Source organism: Merops nubicus, unplaced genomic scaffold (assembly GCF_000691845.1).
Source record: "Merops nubicus isolate BGI_N331 unplaced genomic scaffold, ASM69184v1 scaffold48541, whole genome shotgun sequence".
In the NCBI taxonomy this organism is placed as follows: Eukaryota; Metazoa; Chordata; class Aves; order Coraciiformes; family Meropidae; genus Merops; species Merops nubicus.
The window spans coordinates 299-16,660 of record NW_008588595.1 but is presented as its reverse complement, the minus strand read 5'-3'; the positions used below and the strand labels follow the sequence as shown (position 1 = coordinate 16,660).

Sequence of the window (16,362 nt, the reverse complement as noted above, 5' to 3'; positions counted from 1 at the left end):
TGGTTCATTCCCAAGAAGCCACCATGCCTGTTAATGTCTCTGGCGACCAGGAGCCTCTCTGTGTTAGGTTTTGGTATGGTGCCTAGCACAACAAAGCCTGAATGACAACTAGGGTCCCGAGGCTGAACTACAGTACAAATAAGTAATACTAATGAAAAACAATCATTCACACTAGAAGACTTGCCTGACAAGGTCTAGCAAGAGCTTTTGAGATTACCTTCTTCATGAGAAAAACTCCTGTCCTTGACAGTCATATGGAAAAGAACTCTTAGTCTCCATCCCTGGAAGATGAGGGGCTGTGACAGGGCAGCAGCTCATGTCATGAGGTGTGCAACTGAAACGGAAAGGTGAGCTGAGTCCGCTGCTCTGGGAAGCAGCATGAATTGTGTGCCTCTGCCTCCCCTCTCCCCCACCTCCCTCCCTCCCTCCCTCCCTCCCCATGGTCTCTGGATCCAGGCCCCAGCAGCCAGTGTGGGAGACAATGCTTTGGGCTGGACTTGGCTTCACAAATCTCAGAACAGCCCCGAGGGCCCTTTCAAACAGGGGAGAAGTGAGAGCCAGGGAGGTGTCTGGAAAGATGGCAAGATGCAGTGGCATTATCTACACACAAACCAACAGAGTAATTTTAAAGGAAACCTGACTTCCCAGCAGATGACCCTGTGACTAGAAAGTGTTACGGGTTTGTCCTAGACAGGCAACAACTGCAAGATGCTACCACTAACCAAAAAAAGCACAGAAACTCATAGAGTCCTAATACCATATCTGGATCACACTCTGGAAGCCTTCTCTTGCCCTTCTCCCTCTTTTCTCTATTCCCACTGCTTTCAACACCAAGGAAGTTTCACATTTAGACATGGGTTTTGGCTGTTGTGGGAAGCACATGGTTTCTGAAGGCCCCATTGCTTCTCTAGCTGAGCCTCCTCTGGGTTTGAGACAGCAGGTCTGTGTAAATTTTGGATCTCAGGAACCTGGGGTAAGAGTCCTTCTCCATCAGGCTGTGCACCTTCCCCTGAGCTTGGTCAAAGCAAGAGAGGGAGGGCTCCTGCATATTTCTTCTTGTCAGCTCCCGTGTCTGGAAGTCTATGTTCACCTGGGAAAAGTAGCAGAAGAGAGTTTGGTACTGAGTGACCAGTTTGCCTGCTTCAAATGGCACATTTTGTCTCAGCCATGGCTGTAAAAGCAGCAGCACCAAGGTCCTACCCTCGTTCATGGTAAACAGTCCGCCAAACTCTGTGGGGTTTAGCAATGTTACGAATCCTGCCCCTAATCTGAAACAGCTGAACTAGATTTACAGTGATCTGAGCACTTCTAAAACCAAATTACTTTTATTCAGGCTGTTAAGCACAGGTTTATGTAGCACATCTTCTCAAAATGCTGACTCAGCCTAACCTCTCTCCTGCCAACCAAGATTGCTCTAGTCCATTTATTCTTCACTACATGCCCAATACAAAAGTGAATGAACTTTTAGCTGGGTTTAATCTATTAGTACATCCTTATTAAATGCTGTTGTTGCAAAATAAATGGTTTGATTTTTTCCCATAGCAGCCCCCTGTTACAATAACTGGAGCAGGGACTTGAAATAATAAACCATGCTTATGTTATGACTGCTGTTTGTTTGCAAACGTGAGTTTTCCTGTTTTGCTTCCCTAGCAAAGCAGTCAGCATTTGTTAGGGTTATTGTTTAAAACCTGGCTGAAAAGATATTATTTGTTGTTATTGACCCAGTATCCAAACTTAAAGGAGTCTAGAAAGTAAAGCTGGCTGCCTTAACTCAGATGACAGCAATACAGATCAGCTCTCTCTCAATTAAGGGTCATTTCACATTCTAGCATGCCAGAATTACAAAAACAGAACTAAAATTTATGAAAGACCTCATCCAATGTCCCCTCACATTTCTCATGCAGATTCAGCCCTACAGATCTCACCCAGCTTCATGAATACCAACAGGAAGATGCTCACTGAGGGCAGCAGGGATTGGAGCGTGCCCCAAGATGCCCATGCCCCTTGGTGTAAATCTGGGTGCTTTTCAGTGGCCTCGCAATAGCTCTCCTCATTCAAAGATGGAGGAAGAAGAGCCCCTTTAGAGGCATCCTCTGCATGCACCTGTATTTTGGCCAGCACCCGTGCAATCTAGCAGGAGGACTATTATCAGAGAGCAGGTGCAGTAAGCATTATAGTTGCGTTATGAATACAATAAAACATCCCACCATCATGACAGTCACATCAGCCTGTCAATACTTGAAAGAGAACTTCAAAATTCCAGGCTTCAGGTTGTGACTGCGCTCTTTGTTAAGCTCTGAGTTATTGCTCCCATCTTTTATGAGGTCTAATTGAGTTGGGAGTTAGTCAGCAGGTAAACACTCCTCCCTAGAGAGTCAACAAGTTAGTCGTTTGTGGGATTCTGTGCAAAACATCCTGTGAGAAGTGAGCCAAATAGCCTGCTTGGGGATTGGTAGTAAATGAGAGGAGGAAGGTAAAGTACTCCTAGGAAGCCTGCAGAGGTTAGGAAATGCAGGCTGCCAGTGAACTCGCTGGCTATGACTAATTTAGCATCGTCAAAGTAGTTGCCCTCATCAGGGAATGAGTCACCATGAGAAGCAGCAGCAGGCAGGAAGGCATTGCCATCCTCCTTATCCACTCCTCATCATCACCTCTGGGAGAGGAGGGAGGGCTCCCCAGCTCCCCGACCCCCAGGGTCCCAGCTGGGGGAGCTGGACCTGCTCCCTGTCCCGCAGGGAAGCTCTGCCTGCTGGGGGTGCTGGCATACCCACCTCTCGAGGTGCCTGCACATCGATGAACTCCTCAAAGATCCTCTGAGCCTTGGAGGCCAGCTTGGCTGCTGAGCGAGTCTTCTTGAAGTCCTCACAGGCGAGCCAGAACTCCAGGTTTTCCTCGCTGAACTCTGTCTTCAGGAAAGCACGGAAAGCAGCCAGCCCATCTGTAAGGGACACGCAGGGAGTTGCAGCAGGAAGAGAAAGGTGGCAGGAAGCAGTCTCTTTAATAGACATTCTGCCATTCACCTCTGCCTACCCAAGAGCATTTGCTTTTTCTCCCAAGGTTTGTGATCCCAGGATGTGTTCATAACTTACACCGTCTCATCAGCTAGACTCTTATGAGCTGCCACAAAGCCAAACATCATTTGTTGTTGCTCTGAAAAAGTGTTTTGCCAGATAATGTGGCAAAAGGCGTTCTCTGAGATTGGGGCACCTAACCTTTGAGAACTTCTTCTTGACTACGTCTCTTCCACCATACAGTCTCTTTGCCACAGCATCTTGTTGCATGTTAACATCCTGTCTGTCATTAAGTAAAACCTTTAATAAAACATAGCATCTGTGGTCTTGTGTCCTATGTTTTCTGTCACTTTGCTTTATTGCCTTGTGACATATTTTTAGTTCTTATTTCAACAGAGGAAGGATCCTGGAGAGTCTGACTGTTATAGCTACAATAAAGGGGAGAGAGAAAGGACAAGGCATAATTACTGCTTGTCTAGTCAGTGGTAAAAGTGTTATCCTTAGCAATTGTGACATTTCAGTAATGTAATCTGAGTCAGCTGGGGCAGATTAGAAATATGGAAAGATCTATTAGACAACCTGTGTCCTCTTAAATCCCTGCCTGGGCGTATTTTTGGACTCAGCTATTGTTTTTTATTTCCTTTCCCTGAATGGCACCAGCAAAGGTGAAGTAGCTGAAGGTTTCACACATGCCCTTTCTCCTTCCTTTAGCCTTGGGATAAATTTGGCTCCTAATGTTGTTTTTTTGGGGTTTTTTTGTTTTTTTTTTCCCCCTCCAGTAAGACACTTCTGACTTTTTCTGGTCTTTTTCTGTAGGGTTTGAGTATTTGTAGCACATGACTGGAAACCTCCTGAGTCAACACTGGCTACTTCCAAGCAAACGTCTAAAAATATTGATGGAATCAGGAATGAACTTGGCAAGGTCAGACTCCCCAAAAGGATGAGAGGAACAATTGCATGTGTGTATGGCAGGGGTGGACAAAGACTGATGAGGGCTTCTAGGACCTGAACTTCTTCAGTGCTGCTGTGGGAGATCTCAGCAGTGCTGCCTTCCCTCTTTCCTCTCATGGCAAGGATCATGGGAGCTGGGACAGAGCCCAAGGGTGATGCCTGATGTTCAGTGCAGGTCATTTTCATATGTCCACAGCAAGCTCAGGCCCACCGGGGACAAGGGCTGGTCATGTCACAGGATCCATCACAAACTCCCTTAGAGCTTTGTCCTTGCTTTCTTGCTTGCACCAGGTATGCCAGAAGGAAAAGCAGCAATATAACACTGCCCTTTTTTTCTCCCTTATGTGTCTAATCTTATCCCTGCTTCTCTTGTTTCCAGTAATAACTTTGTACATGGAGATACTTTTCAGTTTTAGGTCCTGAGCCTCAAGCCCTAACAAATGGCCTCAGGTGTCAAACAGCAACAACCCTATTTCTGGCTGCACGTAAGTCAGCAGAGATGTCTGACTGCCCAGATCAGGGAAGGACAGAAAAAAGATCAGACCAGACAGGTCCAAACTACAGGCTAAGCCTCCCCGCTCTGTTTCTCAAAGCTCCTTCATTAGTGGGCTCTACACTAACTGCTCCACCAGCAGACTGCCTTGCAAAGAGCACAGCAGCTGAAACAGGGACATCCCACCTTGGCCACGCTGGTCTGTCAGCTCCAGGAGGGTGTGAAGTAGCTCTATCATATCAACTCATCCTGCCACTTCTTAATTAATGCACTTGTAGGAAAGGATCATCAAGATTTCAGACTGCTATTGTGGGCAAAGGGAGGGCTCTTGTCCATGAGCACTGTAGAGCAATTAGTGCAAACTGTGGGTTCAAGCCTGGGGCAATAATGTGACAGCCCTGGAGAAGCCTGCAGAGCAGGGAGTGCAAAGGCATCTCCAGGAGCAGGGTACCTGCCAGGATCACGCTGTCTGTGGCTGCTTTGAGCCTCAAGAAGATAAATATGGAGAATGAGAGAGATGTTTGGGGGCTTCCTGAAATCTAAGAGACAGAAAAAAATTTCAAAACCTGTGTCCCCCTTAACGCCTATAAAATTTACAGGGCCTGTGTGGGAGCAAGTGGAGGACTTGAGAATAGAGCAGGGACCATTGCAGGAGGAAAAGGCAAGGACATAACAGCAGGCTGACAGGTTTCAGAAAGAAGAAAGTACAAAAGGGAGAAAGCAGCAGTTCCCTGAGATGTATGTCATTTTATATATCACCAGCTCCTAAGACATCTGACATTAAGTATGCCAGTGCCCAAGCACACTGCTATGACTATACAGTCTCTGCTGCGTGCCCCTGCAGAGGTCTTGCTCCCCTTTCTCTGTCTAGGTCTTTTTTTCCCCGCCTCCCTTTCCTCTACAACAGCCTCAGAGCCCCAGCAGACAGATCATTTGCAGAAATAGCAGCTTTGCATGACAAACAGACTACCTGCAAAGTATAATATATGCTAAAAGAAGGGGACTCATGACTGATGAGGTGAGAAAGGCGTTTGCTTCAGCCCTGCCTTGGAGAGCAGCCACAGCAGGTCCCTCCTGGGACCAGGTTTCCATATGCTCTGCCTCCTGCTCTCACGTCCATCAGCTCCTTTTCATCTTCACAGAATCACAGAATATTAGGTGTTGGAAGGGGCCCCTGGAGATCATTGAGTCTAACCCCCCTGCCAGAGCAGGACCATCTAGTATAGGGCAGGTCACACACGAACGCATCCATCAACATGGGTCTTAAAAGTCTCCAAGGAAGGAGACTCCACAACCTTCCTGGGGAGCATATTCCTGTGCTCTGGAACCCTTACAGGAAAGAAGTTCTTCCTCATGTTGAGGTGGAATTTCCTGTGCTCCAGTTTGTATCCATTGCCCCTTGTCCTATCGCAGGGCACAAGTGAAAATAGGTTGTCCCTTTCTTCTTGACACCCAGCCCTCATACATTTATACACATAAATTTATATTTATCTTGAAGTAAGTTTAGACAGTGGATAGACAAATAATAGTGTCTGGGTTCTTTATATATTTCTTTATGTATTCTTTATATATTCCTGTCGTGCCCTTCTCACATCTTTTGAGGAGCTAGGAATGATGAGGCTGGGCCTGGGAGGACCTTGCAGAGAAGGCCTTGGATGCAGGAGAGGTCATCCTTGACTCGAGGCTGCCTGGCTCTCCACAGATTTCATCCTTTGACTGCCTGCCAGGTTTTACAGCTGTCCCTGGCAATGAGAGTTCAGAGATGGAAGCTCAGAGGACTGCACACTAGTAAATCACTGCTCACAGGTTTATTGTGGAACAGCAAATCTGATTGAAAGGGCAGGAGGGCAGTTAGGTATGGGGACTGCCACCACCTGAGCTGGAATTTGACCTGCATGTTGACTTTTATCTCCTCCTGTGCACAATGGTTATCAAGGAAGCAACACTCATGAAGAAATAGCATTTTAAAACTCATCCTAACCAACTCAACAGCTTTTTTGCTGGGGCAACCAGCAGTGGATTGCAGTGTGGTATGAGCAGGAGAGCATCACCTACTGAGTCAGTCTCCTGAAATATCCTGGAAGATGGTCAGAGCACCTGAGAAGTGTGATTCCAAAGGGAAGCTTTACAGAGAAGACACAGAAATGGAAAGCAGGATTGGAAGTCTCCAGATGCAGCAGCAGAAAATATCCATACAATGAGTAGCCTAAAGGCATGACCATTCAAGGCTACAGAGATGTAGTGGAATAGATGCACAGCCCTTCAAAACAGCTATTGGACACTTATTCAGGAACTTGACTCAAGATGAGTGAACCTTGCTTAAAGCTAAAGGACTAAATCAGTACTGATGGAGCAGATAAGATGAAGACAAAGAAATGGAGCTCTTCTACTGAGCATAAAGAGTCTGAAAGAGGAGCAGAAGACCTTTTTTAGTTACTTTTGCAGCATATATGTAAGCTTCAAAATGCCCTGCTCTCCACTCAAATAGACCAAGGCAATGCACAAGAGGATTGTCAGGAAGGATTGTGCAAGTATTTGTATATTACCCCATCCTATGATCTTGCAGTGCACCGTACAGCTATAACCCTGCAGGTCACCTGCAAATTACACAGTGACAAGAACTTGTGATGGGGACTGCCAGGCAGATCAGTGTAAGGACAGGGATTCAGATGCTCCTTGTAATTCTCAAAGTAAAGAATCACAATAATGAAATAGTGGTCCTCAAGGTAACAGGTAACACAAATAACACAGGGACAGGCTAAATTCCAATCAGATAAATCACCTCCTGACCAAGGGGTTTGTCAAAGGGGGAAGTAAGATTGCCTGAGGGTAACCTAGAGTAACCTAAGGTAAGTGCCTAAGTACCTAAGTACTGCTCTCACCGCTGCTCAGCGCTGCTTCATCGAATGTTAGCTGCCTGTCACCAGCACAGTGCTAATGCTCATGCTGTTCTGGCTTAGCAAGAACTAGGAGTAGGTTGGGATATTCCTGTGCTGTGTAGGAAGAGAAGCAACGTGTAGACAACAGGAGGAGGAGGACAACAATAAAGTTTGGGAAGAAGAGCACAGAGATCATAAAACATGGTGGAGGGGAAAGGGACAGAAATCACCCTTGAGATAGAAGTGGAAATTCAGCACAAAGGTTTTCTGTGTCGGATGCTTCATTGAAAAGTGACTATGGGTTGAGGACAGACTGTCCTGCTGGATGCTGGACAACTGACACGCCATGTGTCCAGCCCCCCAAGGGATGCAGAATGAGACATGCCATTGCTTGTGTTTCCCTCCAGCAGCCTGTCAAAAAAAATCCGCATCTGGCTGACCAGCCTGTACCTTCTGGGCATGGGTACAGAGCGGGGATTACTCCTCAGTTACTCACATGCATGCACACATCCTCTGGAGACCACACTGAGCTCCACTTCCCTGGGAGCCATCGCTAATCTGCACTGGCACAAAATGGGAAAAGATGCCAAAATCTAGCATGTTAAAAGCACTGCTTTTGCTTCCCGAGCACCCAGGCAAGCATGCTACATATGATCTGTCTCTCACTCTCTCAACTCCCTGCTCAAAGTAGGATCCAACTCCTCTCTGCTGTTGCTTGCCCTGCTCAGAAGCACTGACCCCAGGGAACACTGCTACACTGCGCTTGTGTCTTTTGCAGTGAGCTCAGACAAGGCTCCTGCTGTAAAAAGGGGATCCACTGGCTGACCCTAAGGTTTCAAGCTGATTTGCTTCACCCATTAGCAAAACCAAGTCGGACAGTGGATTGACCTATTCATCTTGGACTGTCAATGAAATGGAGCCGCATTGCTTCCTACCAGCCAGCACCAGTTACTCTGCGAGGGCTAGGCTGAGGGATGCTGAACAACCCCATGCCAGCAGGAAAGGAAGGTGGAGATGTGGCAGAGAGAACCTTTCTGCCTTTCCTGCTTACAATCTCTTGCTAATGCCAACACAGATTATTCTTAACCCAAATCCGACCACTCTATAGAGAGGCATTGCCCATCCTGGGAATCTCTGGAGACAAGCAACTGCTTTAAAACCTGGGGCTTTTCAATCTTCCAGTCGAGATGCTGCCAGACAGGAGCAAACATTGCCTACAGAGGTCATTCATTAAAACAATCAGGGGAGAGTGAAGCAAGGCAGGCTCCACAGGGCCAGCACACTTCAAAGGATATTTGACAAAACTAAGCATAATGACACTCTCTGTAGAGCCTCTATAGAGCATAATACCTGTTCAGGTCAATTCCATTTGGAGACCTTTTGGAGACTCATGAAACTGGGAAGTGGAAGAGTACAAATTGTTTGCCTTTCCCATGAAGAGCAGTGCAGCCCTGAGAGCCTCCTCTGTGTACAAGGGCAGCCTGCTCACCTTGGTACTTCAGAAAGCCTTTTAGGGAGCTCTGATCCACCTCCTTGCTCCTTAGAGCTCTTGTTTGCACCTGTCCAACCCCTTGCAACATTACCCACAAAGACTGCCCCAGTTTCAGCTGCTACGTCCAGCTCCTGAGTCCTATTTGAGCACTCTGGGGGCTTTTTCCCCAAAGAATATATTGGCTGGAAGGGACCCAAAACCACTGTAGTATCCGACTGTAGCAGAAAGCACCACTCAAACCCCTACAACTGGCATCACAATCTCCCTCCTGAAATAGATGAACTGTCCATCTAGCAAAGAAAGAGATTATGACAGATGTGTCAAGCAGAAGCAGTCTACCTGCTGATGCTGTGAGCCCCAGGGGAAATTCTCCCTGAGCCCAGCTGGTGCTCAGCCCATGCCCCCAAGCATGAATTCAGATTTTCCCTGGCTAATACTGTTCACCTGGGCACTCACAGAGAAATTAGGCTGAGACAGTTCTGTCTTTTTCTTGTCACTAGAAGTAGAATATTGGCTGGCAGCTTCACCACAGACAGATGCAGGCAGGCCAGGCACTGCTTTTATTACTTCCAAGTTCTGGTCAGATAAAGCACGTAAGATACCTGTCTAAGATCAGCACATCTCTAACAGCAGAAATGCACCTCTATTTTTCTGTTTTCATAGCAGATCTCTGGCAATTCCATTTGTTTTGGATACTAGTATACATAAGCAAAACCACAATATAATTCCTGGTATAGATATGCGCTCTTCTCCCCTTTAAACCTGTGTACCTAAAATAACACTTCTGTTGCCACACAGCTTTTTGTATTTGCATCACTAAAACACTTGACTGCCAGGCTACCAATTCCAGAAACTTCAGTTGCAGAGCCGTTGTAATATATTCTTTTAGAAAGCAATTTATTAAACAACAATTTTTTTTTTTTTGTCACTTGATCACCAGGCAATGTCACTGTGACTGCTGATAAAAAAAGATTAATTTAAATTTTAAAGATTACTTTCTGTTGCTATTAGGAACTGAATATTTTTCATTAGGCGCCAGAGAGTTATCAGAATTACTTTCCATTCTAGAGACAGGAAAAATTCTGATAATTCATTTATCACTCTATAAGGCTAATTTATGAATAAAAACAGACACCCCTATGGAGGCTGTTGGATGAAATAATTGAACTAAGGTTTGATTTAGAATTCGCAGCAGTTAGGTGAAGAGGGAACAGTCTGTATAATGTCAGTACATAAATGCTTAAATTCACCAGCTTTTGTAACCAAAGCACTTTTGCTGCAGTCTGTGTCTAATAGGGAATATTTTGACTTTTACAGTGGTGAAGGAGGAACAGGGGCTTGAGTACAGGACTGTAAGACTGATGCAAACATCCCGTCCCCCCTCCTCCCCATCCCCCAGGCACCCTATAGTCTTTTTGGTGCATTTTTCCCTTCTTGTTTTGAATTTCCACAAAAGAAATGTTCCCTCTTGGCCATATCTAGCTACATTATCTATTTTTTTTCCTCTACTGGCTGCAATAGCAATGATCTCAACAAGATACTGCTGCTAAAATTACATATTGCTTTTTCTGCCTTGGACAGCCAGCCTGCTTAAAGTTGTCACTTAATTCCCTGCCAAAACTGTTGTCATCTCAGTAGAAACCTAGAAAAAGTACACTTTATTTAAATTAATAATACAATTCTACACTTACATTTTAAACTGTAAATGTGGAAAATACTGAATCTAAGAAAGCCAGACAGTTCCTTACTGCCATGAAATAGTTCACCGCCCACATTGACTTTTCCGCAACCCTGACTCGTTCTTGTTTCATTCTCCAATAGAAACACATTAATGAACCTATACTGTGAACTCCACTGTCTAGTTTATAATTTCTCAGCATGAAAATGCTGGTGAAGCAGAACAATATTTTCTGAACACAACTGATAACAATTGATCTATTGAACAGGGCGAGGTGCACTGATTATACGTTTGCATAAGGTTTCTGGATGTGGAATTTTCAGGTTTGCATTGGTAACTGTAAATTAGATTCTGCTAAGAGCTACCACGCATGATTTCTCTGCTACAGAGCAAGTTGTTCAAGGTTAGTGAACCATGCACACTGCTGTGTTGTAGCACTCCCAGCAAAGGCTGCGCTTTGGCACAGCATAGCTGCACAGAAGAGCAGCTGGAGGGAGAGGGAATGAAGCTGGTGTCGTAGATCTCAGGGGGCTTTAGTGAGTTGAGGACCTGCCATTTGCTTGTGTGGAAAGACTGGACCCAGGGGCATGTGACAAAGGACAGTATGGACAGCTACAGCCTTGGGGTCCCGCCTCCGTCGCATCCCCAGGAGCTGGAGAAGGCTGGACCTTGGGCTGATGGCTTTAGCAGTTGTGATCGCCCAGTCAGGAGCAAAGCCAGGAATGGAACCCACAGAAACTCACTTTTTAGCCAGAGAACATGTCCTGCCTATAAATGAGTGTGACATAGTGGGTAGTGAGCAGCTGCCCGAGGGACCACTCTTGTGTGATGCAATGTCTGCTTTGCCCTAGCTACAACCAGTACGAAGGGTATGAGGGGAAAAATATGGTAGAATTTGATCTCTACTCACATTTATGGGACAAAAGGACATCGAAAGAATCTGCCCATCTTGTTGCTTCTTCTGTTGACAGTCTTCTGTAAAGAAAGGAAGAGGCAAGTTACAGACAACCCATGGCTGCTGGTCTGCTATGGGGCTGTTTGGCAAGGACACCGAGCAAGGCTGGAATTCTTCTTGCCTAACTTTGGCCGTCTGCAATGTAGAATTCTCCAGGTAAGTAAGTTATTCTGGGCTCCCTTTGGAATCAGTGCGGAGATACCAAAGGACTTGCAGGGACTTGACTCTCATTTCACATCTCCAAGGAGGTGGGTAAAATAGGCCAGATGATTCACACCCATAAGGGGACCAAATTTTCCTCATTGACTCTACACACAGGCCCAGGAAACAAGTTCAGATGTAGACATTTACACTGTGAGAGCCAAAAGCCAAGCAAAATGAAACCCACCCCTGCAGAAGTGTTTATTCCTCTTTCCTGGCTTCCAGGTGAAGGTCAGAGTCTTAGCTCAGATGTAAGCAGTGACTTGTGATCAGATGAATCCCATCCCACTCACCTCGGATCAGGACTCTGGATTGTCTGAAGCATCTACCTTAACCATTGTGCAAACTAACAGGACTTTCTGGTAGTGTTTAATAGCAAAGCTTAACTAAAGAGGACTGTGACCCGAAATTGCTGGTCATCTTTTACACCAAGTCAATTGCTCAGACTTCAATTTGCAATGACAAAGGGGTAAATTATGTCCTCAAATGTGTGCAGACATGTCCCATATACAGCAGTGGGGACTGTGCACATGTCCTGACTAACTGGAGAACTCATATCAACAACCCAGGTATTTTCTGAGGCTGTTCCTGCTATTTCAGCACTGTTTTGTTTTCGCCCTTCCTTGTGGCTAAAAACTAGTCAAAACTCATACAAAGTACAATAAAAGGAAGACAACATTAGAGGGGGTGGTGGGCAGGGAGAGGAAGGACAGATCAGGGTGGGATGCTGCAGCTATACTCACTTCAAAGCCCGGTTGGGCTTGTCCGGAAGAATAGCTGTGAAATCATTATATGAGTCTGATTTGTGAGACAGGCAGCCCAGACGAGTCCTCATCCCTCTGTTCCTGTGGTCGATGTGGGGGAGCAGGGGTGCAAGCAGGGGAAAACCAAAGAACATGAGGATTATAAGTTTAGCCAGAGTGGAACAAAAATAAAACCAAACAAAAAAAAAACACAACAAACCAACACAAAAACCAAGAACAAAACCAAAAACACAGAGACCAAAACAAAACCGAAAAACCTCAGTGACTTTGTGCCTCATCAGACCTGTGTCCTTGGTTTCCTCATCTGTGGGAGGGACCCTGAAACATCTCCAGGAAGATGCCAAGCAGACACTAAGGATGGGCACATCACCAGAGCAGCTGAAGGCTCACCCACACCAGTCATTCAGCTGCTCTGACTGGCAAAAGTGCTGCTAAGGGCTGCACTTTGGGATGGTTTCTTGGAAAGACCTGCTCTGGTCAGGTGTAGGAGGAGAATAAAGGGCAGCAATATTAGAAATTAGTCAGCAAGATCCAGCAGCACCAGAAACAGCACAAGTATCAGGGCTTGAGGGCAGGAGGGGGATGGAGGAAGAGAGGAGTAAGGCACCTGCAAGGTGAGCCTGTGCAGTAGAGACTCTGCCCGGGATCGATCCCATGCAGCCTCTTTAGACTCAGAGTTACATAAGCAGGCTAAAACTGCCTTTTTCCTGACAAGCTTACCCAGGCAGAAAATGGCTTTATTGCTTTTTTCCTCTGAATTTCAAACCAGCCCCAGAGCCTTTGCTCCTCCGCCAGCCCCTCGCATCCTCACCACCCCCTTCCCGGGATAGCTGGTGCGCCCCCAGCATCCCTCATTACATAACCCTGGGAACAGGGAGGAACACAAAGGGAGATGGAAACACAACACACACATGCATTATACAGGACTGGCATCAGCTCTTCTCAAAACGTATAGGTGCCAGTTAATGGGTTTAGATGATCTCCAGAAGGGCCTCAGCCTGTATTTTGCCTCTCCAGCCCAAGGGCATCTTTTCTGCTAGAGTCCCTGGACATCAGACTAGGCCATTCTCTCCTCCAGACTATGGGGGAAGGATTTAGTGTCTCAGTCTCCACTTCTCAGCTGCTGAAGAAAGCCCTTCTCTGAGCCCTACTGCCAAACAGATGCCAAACACTTTCTGTGACTGCAGAGGGAAGTACAGTATTGCTTCCCTTCCATATGCAGTTCTCACAGAACACTTCAGTACCAGCAACTGAGCCAATCTGCAGCACTCCTGTTTCCCCTGCTCCTCTCGCCCTTTAGAGATTTTCTATTATTGCATATTTTAATGTAATCTTAAAGCAAATTAAATGTTAATTAAATGCAATGAGTGTCTCCCTGGCGCAGCACAGGCAGCTCACAGCGTCTAACAGGCAAAAAACCCCAGAGGTCTTCAGTCACAGGAATAGTTTCACAGTCCCAAACCACGGACCCATGGCCAGTGGTCTCGGGATGCTGGGCTACGTAAACCCCAAACATCAGTGCAGGAACACTGCGTGCAAAGGGTCATGTTCCTGGCTGAGCACGCCGGACCTGCTGTGCTCAGATTGACACTGAGGCCACTACAGGAGCTTTCTGGTACCTTTCCTGCTACTTCCTACCCCCAACCTCTATCTTCTCTGCACTGTTTGTTCTAGCAAGCTCACGAATTTCTCAGCAAGAGGTGTGACATGCATTACCGCAATGCTGCTCAGATTTCTCTCTGATGCCCGAGATCAAGGGACTGCAGCAGGGAATCAGAGCATTTGGGGGACAGAGATGCTGCGCCACGAGAAAGGAGCTCGTCTGTCATGGAACACCAATCTCTAGATGAGGACTTCCAAGACAGGACACGGGAGAAAGAGAGGGGGAAAGAAATTGGGTCTGCAGGACGTGGAGAGGCAAGGGAAGGGCAGGAGGGAGAAGGGGACACTGCAGTGAGCTGAAAGGCTTCCTGGATGAGGTAGACAGTGACAGGATAGGCAGGGGTGAGGGAAGCATCATGTCTTTTCAGTTACCTCCATGGGATCAGCAATGCAGCCATTCAGGCATCCAGTTAGAGTTAACCCTTTAATTGGTTGGCTTGGACAGCCGTCGAGGATATTTGCAGGAGGGATTTACTGTTTCATGTCCTGGCACTTAAAAATATACCAAAGAATCCTCTGGAAAAAAAAAAAAAAAAAAAAAGGAGGGCCAGTTGTTCTCAACCCATTTGATCCTTGCCTCCTAGCACAGAAGGTCAGTTTTTCAATGGAAGACGTTCAGAGTTGAGGGATGATCACAGAGGAGAGACAGCATTTCCTTCTAAGACCAGGGCCACAGGTTAAGTCCAGCTTCAGGTCTAAAGTGATTTGAGTTTGGTGTCACAGCTCACCATAGAGCAGCAGGAGTTGGCATTATCGCACTCATCATTCAACACCTCTGAAGGTCTCTCCTCAACAGGCAGAGCTCCGGGCTGACCTCGCTAAGAAGACCAAACTACCTCTTGTCCCTGTCCCTCCAGGTCATGGCTGAGGTTACTGGCCAGGCATCATGGAAAAGCTGGCACTGCAAATAAAATAACAGGAGGGCTTCACGCATCTGCAGGTGCTGGTCCTTTCACCATCACAGGCTCAAGCACACACACAAACATAACTCAAAAGAAAAATATCTTTGGGGTGGTGGGAGCCTGTGGGGAGTCATCAAACAGATGCACTGTCCACAAAGTGGAGGGAAGGAAGGAGGGAGGGAGGAAAGAAAGGAGGTTATAGCAAAGTTCCCAAGAGCCTTGGAACACAGGCAACTGGTTGTACCAATCTTACATTAGAAAGTGAAGGCAAGGTCCAGCAGTCAGGAGACCGATGGGACAGAGAGCAGGACTGTACAGTGAGCAAAGGGCAAAGGTTTATTTGCCAGGACAGGACCAAGCTCCAGATAACCTCCATGTCCTCTTGCCCAGAGAGAACAACTGAGGAGGAGACAAAGGAACTGATGAGAGCAGAGGCTGTATCTCAAGGAGCCAAGACCCTGCTCTGCTGGGGCCTGGGGAGATCCCAGAACTTGGGCTGCCCAATGCAACATCCCTTTTAAAACCTGATTACATTAGAAATGCACAAAGCCTCTTCCCAACTAAATTAATGGGACTGGGATTGCGCTGTATGCCAGTGAGTGCATTGCCTTAATCCCTGCCCTGACCGGCTGCTTCGATGTGCTCTAACTGAAATCAATCCTTGTAAATCCTTAAGCCCCCTTAAATTTCCTCATTAACAGCCTCACCCGCACGTGGGGCCAAAGCACATGATTTCCTAGAGTCCAGCAGCCCCCCTATGCCTCTTCCCACTGCTGCTCTGAAGCGCCATTGGGAAGTGGAGCTGGGTGCTCTCTCCCTTGCAACCTTCCCTAGCAGCCTGCTTTCTTGGGGTACTGTTACGAAACAGCCTTCTGCTCGTCCCCACCTCCACCTGCTCCCCAGCCCCTGCAACTACTCCCTGCACGGCTGAGCAGCACCCAACTTCCCTGTGATCACAAAGTCTGTCTGACTTCAGGATGCCGAGACCTGTATTTCCTGTGGAGGCAATACCACTGCTAGGCTGACATCCCTGTGGGTATTTGCTCTGATTGCAAATAAATCCAGTCAGTTATGACTTCAGAAATAAAATCTGAGGCGCCTGGTAAAGGCATCCTAGTAGGGGTCCATGGTGAGGTTTTTTGCCTCCTGCACCATCCTCATTCATCCTGCCTCCCCCTCCTATGAAAGGACCCTGGTCAAGGAGAATTACTAGTCTTATCATGGATGTGTTTTGGGGGTTTCTCCTTGGGAGACAGAAAGGGAAGGGTGTGATGATGACATTCAGGTTATCAAAACACCCCAGGAGATCACCTGAGCAAAGATAAAGAAGCCATCCCAACAGAAAAAAAATTAGCAGCACAAAGGTTAAAAAAA

The 16,362-nt window shown here is 46.7% G+C and overlaps 1 protein-coding gene across 1 annotated transcript in view; it reads right to left on the bottom strand.

The window, feature by feature from the left end:
* Positions 1-772: 772 nt before the first annotated feature.
* Positions 773-16,362, bottom strand: part of RGS8 (regulator of G-protein signaling 8) — a 15,840-nt gene continuing 250 nt past the window's right edge. The window contains exons 2-6 of the mRNA XM_008949297.1: positions 14,459-14,987; positions 12,404-12,505; positions 11,415-11,479; positions 2,772-2,938; positions 773-1,090 (exon numbers count right to left, since the gene is read on the bottom strand). Of these exons, the coding sequence (XP_008947545.1) occupies positions 908-1,090; positions 2,772-2,938; positions 11,415-11,479; positions 12,404-12,505; positions 14,459-14,484 (543 nt within the window). The 5' untranslated portion in view covers positions 14,485-14,987 and the 3' untranslated portion in view covers positions 773-907. The remainder of the gene's footprint in view (positions 1,091-2,771; positions 2,939-11,414; positions 11,480-12,403; positions 12,506-14,458; positions 14,988-16,362) is intronic.